Consider the following 9,517-nt stretch of genomic DNA (forward strand, 5'->3'; position numbering starts at 1 on the left):
CCCCATGGGGAATTAAATGGGGAAAAAATCATCCCCATCGGGTATGACGGGGGCGGGGATGGTATACATGCCTCCATCCCCGTCCCCCGCGGGGACCCAAAATATTTAAGGCCCATCTGATAAGGCCCAATTCCTGTGTACATATATAAGGCAATTTGTAACCCTAACCTTATCCTTTCCATTCGTTCCCTCCCTCCCGAGGCTGCCCCTCTCCCTCCAACGGCACAGGCGCACAGCTCTCTCCCGAGCCCATCGACGATGATGCAGGGAGGCTCTCCCTCCCTCCCGGATTCGGCGGGTGGTGTCCTCCTCCTCCCTCCCGAGGCCAGCCCTCTCCTTCCTGCAGCGTAGCTCCCTCCGGATCCCGTCGATGGCGTGGCCTCGTCGCCCCTCGATCTCCCTCCTGTGGCGCAGCTCCCTCCCGAGCCCACCGACGGCGCGGCAGAGGTCCCTGGAGGCGGAGGCCCTAGCGCGGAGGGCGCACCGGCAATGGAGGCGGCGGATCTACAGCGAGGAGGCAAATCCAGCGCGAGGAGCGGATCCAGCAGCGGGGGCCACACGCACCCGATACAGCAAGCGGCGGCGGCGTTGCTCGACCTCCACCGCCTCCACCAGATCCGGCTGCATGGGCTCCACCGATGGTGCCTCCAGGTGCGGATTCGTCGGTCAGGTGTGGATCCAGGATGGCAGCAGCGTGGGTGTGCAGTTGATGCGGGGATGGGGATCCCGCGGGGATTAAATCCCCGAGCGGGGATAGGGATGGGGAAGAAGTGCTCCTCATGAGCCTTCACAGGGACGGGGACGGGAGAAATTTGCCCCCGCGGGGACGGGGATAGGGCAGTAACCCCTGACGGGGAATTCCCCGTTGACATTTCGAACTGGAAGAGCATATTTGTTTCTAGTTAAGTCAACCACCTGTTACTGTATGTTCTGTACAGATTTATATGTCTGAAATTAGTTGTCATTTTGCACAAGTTCAACGACCCATCTGGTTATAGGTGCCTGGTTTCTCGCGTCGTATCTTGATCGCTCCTTTTATTTGAGCTATATATGCTTGATCCTGGAGATTCGAAGGCACATGAGTACATGTGGGTAGGTTTCAGTTCCAGGGTCAACTAGGTACTTGGGGGTACGGTGTAGTATGAGCTGTGCTCCACCCGACAATACTAGCAGTGCCGGAGTCCCGTACTTCAGAACTCCAACGGTTTGCATGTTCGACTCCTCGTGCCTTCTTCCACTCTGAAGGAGTTAAGCAAAGGTAATCGATCAACTCTGCACGTCGTTACGACTTCCATCTTAATTCCATCAGTAGTTTTCAGTGCAGTTCGATCAACTTTAGAATTTAGTGTCTAGATTAGTCACCGCTGTTTCGTAGCTGCAGATAGCCTATGTCCGGTTAATTAACTACCTTATTACTGAAAGCTACTGTTTCGTGCAGTCCACATCGATGGAGGCCGCCATGATCGTCGTCACCACCTTGCTGCTGAATCTTGCCTTGTTCTCGCCATGTCTCTCGATTGGGTCCATGCCCATCCATCACGACTACACCCGCTTCGCCGACGTCGAGCGGCACTGTCAGTCCGTGCTCTCATCAGCCGCGGACGCGGAGCTCAACGCTGATGCCGGCCGTGGCAGCAGACTGATGTACCAGCTATCCTTCATGAACGGCGACTGGAGCCAAGACGCCGGCCAAGCTCCCCTGCTTCCGTTCCACGGGAGCTATGCCGATCCGGCGGTGGTGGCCGGTCCTGAGCTGCTTGAAGCGGTCCCCCTGGCGTCCTTCAGGCTCACGCACATGGAGACGGTTCCACGGCGACGACGAGGTGCACGAGCCGCCTTCAACGTCAGCGGCGTCCTTAGTCTCACCATCGCCCGCAACCGCAGCTGCAGCTGGTTGCATATGGAAATGGAACCGAGTCCGTCGCCAGAGTTCGAGCTCCGGCCGGGGATCGCCAGGCTCCATCTAGTGTTCGAAGGCGTGTATACCGAGACAAGATCGTCGCCGGGGAGCGGTGCCCGTGACGACGGCGGTGGTGAGAGGGTGCTGTGTATGGTCGGGGACTCTGTTCTCCCCGTGCGCGGAAGCAACAGCACGGACCCGTGGGACTGGGCCAAGAATGATGGCGCTGGCACCAACCTGGAGCCGCCGGTCATGTCCGACGGCAACATCCTGCTCGTGCTACGGTACCCCAAGACGCCGACGCTGACAACTCGCGCCGTGCATGGCGTGATGATGAGCACGAACTCCAAGTCTGATGGCGCGTACTTCGACACCATCCGCTTGGTGTCACAGCTTTCGGCGGGCGGGTACGGCTCCGGTTACCAATTCCGGCAAGAAGAAGACGCGGAGTCGTCTGATGTCGCATGGTGCAGCAAGGACGACTCTCCCTTCCATGAAGGCGACGCCATGGAGCAGCACCACCTGAACAGTGACGATTCTCTCGGCGACTTCTCCAATTTCGACGGCCAAATGATGGAAGTCGTTCCAAACTGGAACTGCAAGGGGACTGATGAGTTCTGCAGCCAGGTCGGGCCGTTCGTGTCCAGCCCCCCTGCCACAAGCAGAGCTTTGGAGGACATGGTGTTCACTCGTCCCGCCATCGCTGTAAGCATGGGCTTCCAAAGCAAGCCGTTGGGCACCGGCAGCATGGACATGGACGGACGGGCAGCCGCGACCGCGAGGGTGGCAGCCGTGTTCCGCTACGTGCCCCCGTGGGAGCATCAGCCCACTGCGGCAAAGCGGACCGGCATGAGCAGCATGACCTTGTCGGCCGACGGCGTCTGGATCCCATCCATGGGGCGGGTTTGCATGGTGGGCTGCCTAGGCGTTGGCATTGCCAAGGAAACATGCCACTACCGTGTGAGTCTCTCCGTCGGGACAACGATGTCGATGACTCGCCGCGGCATCGCCGCCGGACAGATCACCGCGATGGATGGGGAGAGCCACCCTCCGCTCTTGTTCCAGCAACGCGTGGACCCTCGGATTGGCGGCTACAGGCCGTTGCAGCGGCGCATGTCGTACTTTTACACCAAGGTCGAACAGGCTCGGGAGCTCCTCCTTCGACTCAGAACGAGCCAACCAGCGGGATTTCGCAACAGCTTCGTTGCCAGGTCACTACTCAGCTATCCAAGTATCGCTCCTGGTGTTGCTCCCACTGATGACATGATGGTGAGTCTCGCCAACCTCGCCGACGACCTTGATCTTCGCTTTCAGTTCACTGTGAAGCCGCCGTTCGTGCCGCAATGGATCGAGGCGCCATTCTTTGAACTGCAGATACTCTCTATTGGCACCATGGTTGGACGAAACAGCTATCGCCAATCCCAGACCCAGAGTATGCCGCGGATCGATCTACTTACGAGAGTCCATGCCGTGAAGAAGCAGCACATACTGCTCAATGTGTCTGCGGAGTTCATGGCATCCAGGAAATGCCTCGGTCCAAGTCCGGTGATGTCATTGGAGGGCGTGTACAACCCAGAGGACGGGCGAATGTACCTGATCGGCTGCCGGAACGTCCACGCCCCACGGCGACTCTTGCCAATGATCAGAGACCTTGAAGACGGAATGGACTGCTCCATAGAGGTGACGGTGGAGTACCCGCCGACGACAACGCGGTGGCTCATCAGCCAGGAGGCAAAGGTCTTCATCGCCAGCACGAGGGATGACGACGACCCACTACACTTCAACAGGACCGAGCTCCACACGCTGCCCGTCATATACCGGGACCAGCGGCAGCACGAGCTGACGGAGCCGATCGTGGAGGGGCTCCTCTGCGTCACCATGCTGTCGGCCACCATTGCCGCCACCATCAGCCAGCTGCGCTACATCAAGTCCCACGCCGACGTCGCGCCGTACATCTCCCTCGCCATGCTCGGCGTCCAGGCTCTCTGCTACAGCGCCACGCTGGTCACCGATGCAAAGATGCTGCCGGCGTGGCCATCGCAGAGGTACGGACGACCCTACGCCTACCATATGGGTCGGAACATTCTGGACTGCTCGTTGAAAGCGCTCACCCTCGCGGCGCTTGCCGTCACGGCGCGGCTCGCTCAGAAGGTGTGGCGGTCGAGGGCCCGGGCGCGGGCACGGGAGCCGCTCGAGCCGGATCGAGTACCCGACGACACCGTGGTGCTCCTGTACAGCTTCGGTGTACACTTGGGCACCCTCTTCTTCGCCGTCGCCGTGCACTGGCTGAGCACCTATGGCACGTCGGTGACGACTCTGCCGCCCATGGTGGTCTACTATGAAGCCCAGGGGATGTCGTCGTCGCACATGCGCACAGCCGGCTCCGTCATGGAGCGGTATATCGGTGTGGTTAAGGAGTGGTTTTTGCTCCCGCAGGTCATCGGCAATGCCGTCTGGCGCATCAACTGCAAGCCTCTCGCGGCGGGATACTACGCCGGCGTCACCGCAGCGTGGTTGCTGCCACGCATTTACGGCTACCTCCGGCCACCTGTCGTTAACATGTACCGCGACACTCACGACGATGTCATGGACTTCTACCACAAGGCCGGCACCGTGGTGATTCCAGTCGTCGGAGTCCTGTTGGCTATGGTGGTTTATGTGCAGCAGCGCTGGAACTACAAGATCATTGGTTGGGCAATGAAGACGGAGAGGAATAAGCTGCAGCACGCGTACTGAAGGATATGGTCATGCATTTGCCAATGCCACCACGCTGCTTGGTGTTTTAAGGAACAGTCATCTGAAATCAGACTTTCGTTTAGGCGACGTGTGTGGTCATCAATCTTGCTTCAAGATTCGTGTCTATTGAGTGTTGTTACTTGTTAATTATTTTTATGTTGATTTATATAAAATGTTTGTAATTGTCTTACTATTGGAAATAATGTTTATTGTTAATTGTCTTTGTGTCAATTTAGATCGTAATCCGCACCATTGGATCTTCATCTGAGAGCTTACCACTGTCGTCTGAATAAATCCACCCAAAAAATAACAAATCCCATATTTACTGCTAGCTTCTAAATGATCCATGAAACTGGAGGATTTTACGGTTCCAGGAAACTTCTACTGTTACTAGAACCGCACAGGTTCCCGGCTCCTGACCTGATACCAGGCCCGTACCTACGATTTGGAAGACCCTGAACGAAACGCGTGATGTGGCCCTAAAATTATATAAGAAAATAATATAACAAAAGCATACTTTTGCTTAATTATAAAGCTTCAAATATACGAAGTTCTTACCGTACTTAGAACATATCAAATCTTAATGATAAAACAATACAAAAACTACTTAGGCAACCAACTGACCTTATGTTGTACTGAAAAGTATCATTCTCTTAGTATTCTTTGAAATGAAGTCTTCAATTATATCTTCATGACCAGAATCAAACCTCCTATTTCTAGAAGATATGATGCAAATCTTGAAATCTCCTCTGGAATCCCTGATTATAATGCAATTTTTAGACTAATTTGCTTTTTAAGATACAAACATAAACAATTGGGGATGAAAGCCGTGTGCATTCGAGCTGCCGACGTGTTGACTCTCAGCGGACGACGGCTTGGCGTCTTGGCGATGATGGTGGCGTAGTCGCCGCGGTGCCAAACTGCCGACGTCGGCGACTCGGCGTGCTGCAGCTCTAGCAGCGGCTGGTTTGCAGCACACTGGCACAGGAAAATAAAACGCCGCCGGCCAATCTGTACGTATGGGGAAGCTAAGGAGTCACCCAAGCAGGCTGGTGGGCTGGCATGGCGGATGGCTTTGGGCCTTACGTTGGGCCAGTGCTCCAATTAACAAATTATTGATTGCAGGCCTAGTCGCTAATTGCTATTTAGTACTTAATACTTAGTGTAATGTGTAAATTTGTAGTCCCTATAATTTTGGAGGCCCTGAACAGTCGCACACTTTGCACCTGCTAATGTACGGGCCTGCTGGTACACGTCACTATTTTATCCTGGTCCGTTCGATCGCAATTTGATGGCTCTGCCTCGTCCATGAAAAGGAAAAATATCAGCGCCGCTTCTTCTCCTCCTCCTCTCCCCCCCCCCCGCCCCCGCCTGCCGCAGTGCTGCTGCACACCCTCGGCATGGGCAAGAGTGCGTCGCTGCAGGGCATCGTGGGCATGGGGTCCACCTTTGTATCCATGCTCGCCATAGATTGCTTTGGGTGTCGCACGCTGTTCTTGGTCTGCGGCTTGAAAATGTTGGCGTCGTAGGTGAGACAGCGGCGGCATGGACAAGACAATCGCCGTGAGCGTGGTCGGGTCAGGTGGTTGTTCCCATTGCAATGCATGAGCATCATCGTAGTTATGCAAAAAGTCATGGCCCTATTCGCTTGAGCTTATTCAAAACTACTTTCAGCCATAGAATAGTTTTTTCCTCTCACAACATTTCAGCATAAGCATCAACATAAGCTAAATTTCAGCATCAACGAACATAGTAATATATTCTGTATCACTTAGTACCGATCCTTGTGATGAAATACTTTATTGAGTGAAATACACTGGCGGCCCTTTAACTCGTCGGCATGTGCCAGTTCGGTCCACGAACTTGCAAACGTGGAAAATGAGCCCCTGAACTTGTCAAGTTGTTCACCGCAGGCCCATTTCCCATCCGGCGCAGCCTCCAGGCGACGTGGCAGCGCTAGCGTGGCGGACGAAGCACGTGAGCCGCATATTTCAATACCTCATCTTCGCGCCTCCAGCGGCAATCCGCCGCCGGGAAGCTCCGGACCTTTCTCCACACCTTCCCCAGCCGCGGTAGCCCCGTCGTCGTCGGTGATGAAGCGTCCAAGCCCAGCAGCAGGTCTGCCAGCTGCTCCTGCGCCAGGTGGAACAACAGCTTCTGGTTCCACCGGTGCCGGAGAGGACCTAGACGTGCTTTGTCCGCCGGGAGCTCCAGCTCTAGGAGGTGGAACGCGATCGGGTCCACCATCGACACCACAGAGTGGCCCCGCCCCCGCCGCCGAGGTAGCAGCGACGACCGCATGAACCCACCACGCTCCAGCACCGCCCGCAGGTAGCTGTACTCGGGGTCCTCCTCCAGCGGCGGCGACGAGGAAACGCGGGCGTGAGCCGAGCAGCAGTCCGTTGGCATGACAATGTTGTCGTCGACTCGGACGCCGGGCACGCCTCGGGCTTCTTGATCCACGTGGCAAAGCGCTCGCACCCGTCCAGTTTCCTCGCTCGGGTGGGCGGCGGGTCGAGTGGTGGCGGTGGCAGCGGCGGCCGCGACGGTTTCGCCCGATGCGGTGGCGGAGGGGACGATGTCTGCTGCTGCTGCTGCCTCGACGCCAGTGCCACCCTGGGGCAGTGATGCTTGTCCTTGTTGTTAAAGTAGCTCTGCATCTTCTCAGCTGCCGGCGACGCGGATGTGCTGTTGTTGCTAGACTTGCGGCTGGCGACCGTCTCCTTGGCCTGGTGGAGGATCTCACGCGCGTGCTCCTTGGCCGCCTTCTCGTCCCGGGGTCGGTGGCTGCAGGCAGCATCCTTCTTCTTCTTCTTGGTAGAAGAAGACAAGGAGATGGGCGAGCTGGGCATGGACATGTAGTGCGCGGCGCGGTCGAGGATGTTCTCCTTGAGCGCCTGCAGCAACAGCCTGGGCCTGTCCCACGACGCGCGCGGTGTGTCTGGCAGCGAGCAGGCCTCGGCGCCGACGACGTTGCAGCTGAGGCTGCGCAGCAGCTCCCGCCGGTTCATGGACTCCGGGATCACGCGCTTCTTCTTCTCCGCCTTGGACGCAGGCGGGGAGCCGCAACTGCTGTTCTCCTTGCCCGTCGAGGTAGTTGATCTTCTGCCCGTGCGACCGGGCTGCTTCTTGTGTTGCACCGGCGATGGAGAGGGTTGTTGTTCCGGCAGGCCGTCGATGCCGATGAGACGCACGACGAGGCTAGGCGTCCTGGGTGTCTCGGCCTCGGACGACGGCGCGGTGGGCTTGGTGGAGCGGCGCATGCTGGTCGTCGTGCTGGCGAGGGCGTCGAACACCGGTTCGATCTGGATGTCGTTGGGGTTGTCGGCGTCGAGGTCGAGGCTGTTCCTGGGCGCCTCGAATCCGCTCTTGCGGCTGCTGTCGCCCCGGTGGTTACTGGTGGCGTTTCCGCCGAGGCCGTGGCAGCATCTTCGGTATTGAAACGTGTGGCTCACGTGCTTCGCCCGCCACGCTGGCGCTGCCATGTCGCCTGGAGGCCGCGCCGAATGGGAAATGAGCCTGCGGTGAACAACTTGACAAGTTCAGAGACTCATTTTCCGCGTTTGCAAGTTCGTGAACCGAACTGGCATAGGCCGACAAGTTAAATGTCCGTCGGTGTATTTCACTCTACTTTATTTTAGGGCAAAGTAGTATAATGTCCGCTTGCGCATCATGAATCTTGTGCGGTCTACATAGGAGAGACTAGCAGCACATTCACGGCAAAGTCCTTGTCGCAGCCCAAATGGTGGCCAACACTACGATGGTGTATAGGAACCCCGGCCCTTAACCATCAACTTTGCCAGCTCGTGCAACTCCCACCGCCTTTGTCAATATTTGACGGGCAGCATGTGTAGCTCGGTTCTGTTAAAGTGTAGCGGGTCGTCGTCCTCCCTGGTGCTAGCGATGAAGACCTTTGTCGGCTGGCTGATTAGCCACCGCGTTGTCGTCGGCTGGTACACCACAATCACCTCTATGGAACAGTCCATTCCGTCTTCAAGGTCTTTTCTCATCGACAGGAGTCGCCGCCGCGGGGCCTGGACGTTCCGGCAGCCGATCAGGTACATTCGCCCATCCTCTGCGTTGTACACGCCCTCCAGTGACATCACCGGACTTGGACAGAGGCAATTCCCGGATGCCATGAACTCCACAGACACATTCAGTATCTGCTGCCTCTCATCGCCATGGACTCTCTTCAATAGTTCGACGATCCGCATACTCGACCGACGCCCGACTTGGGGAGAGTAGCTTCGTCCAACGAGGGTGCCGGCAGAGAGTATCTCGAGTTCAAAGAACGGCCTATCGATCCATTCTGGCACAATTGGCGGCAGCTTCCCCATGCATTCATAGCGAAGATCAAGCTCGTCGACGAGGTTGGAGAGACTCCCAATGTCAGCAATGGCAGCATTGGAAGCACCAGCGTGGAGACTTGAATAGCTGAGCAGTGACTTGGCAACGAAGCTGTCGCGAAATTCAGTCGGTTTGCTCGCTCCAAGGGGCTCCCGAGCCTGATCAACCTTGGTGTAGATGTACGACATGCGCCGTACAGTCCCATAGTCAACATACCTGCCGTACAGTCGTTGCCGGAACAACAGCGGAGGATGGGTCCTCCCATCCATCACGGTGATCTGTCCGGCGACGATGACGCGGCGAATCATCGACACCATTGTCTGCAGTGAAATTTTTGCATTTTGGTCCCCTTTGAAAATATTTTTTATAAAAAGACCTATGCCAAACGTTTGCTAAAAATAGATCATTTTTAGGCGTCTTAGAACATGACGCCAAGGTATGAGGGTCGGCGTTGACTGACACGACGCCGAGGTCTTGCCACGTCACGGACGACCCCGGTCGACGGCGACACGGTGGCGCATAGGGTCCGACACG

The 9,517-nt window shown here is 56.8% G+C and overlaps 1 protein-coding gene and 1 pseudogene across 1 annotated transcript; one reads left to right on the plus strand and one right to left on the minus strand.

Annotated features, from left to right (window-relative positions):
- The first annotated feature begins 489 nt into the window (after positions 1-489).
- LOC136465385 (uncharacterized) lies at positions 490-4,636 on the plus strand. The gene is made up of 2 exons (XM_066464136.1): positions 490-651; positions 1,439-4,636. Exons 1-2 carry the CDS (start codon positions 490-492, stop codon positions 4,634-4,636), a joined length of 3,360 nt encoding a protein of 1,119 aa, XP_066320233.1.
- A 1,956-nt stretch (positions 4,637-6,592) lies between these two features.
- On the minus strand, positions 6,593-8,121 carry LOC136465386 (uncharacterized; annotated as a pseudogene).
- Positions 8,122-9,517: the final 1,396 nt, after the last annotated feature.

This window comes from Miscanthus floridulus, chromosome 7 (assembly GCF_019320115.1).
Source record: "Miscanthus floridulus cultivar M001 chromosome 7, ASM1932011v1, whole genome shotgun sequence".
Taxonomy (NCBI): Eukaryota; Viridiplantae; Streptophyta; class Magnoliopsida; order Poales; family Poaceae; genus Miscanthus; species Miscanthus floridulus.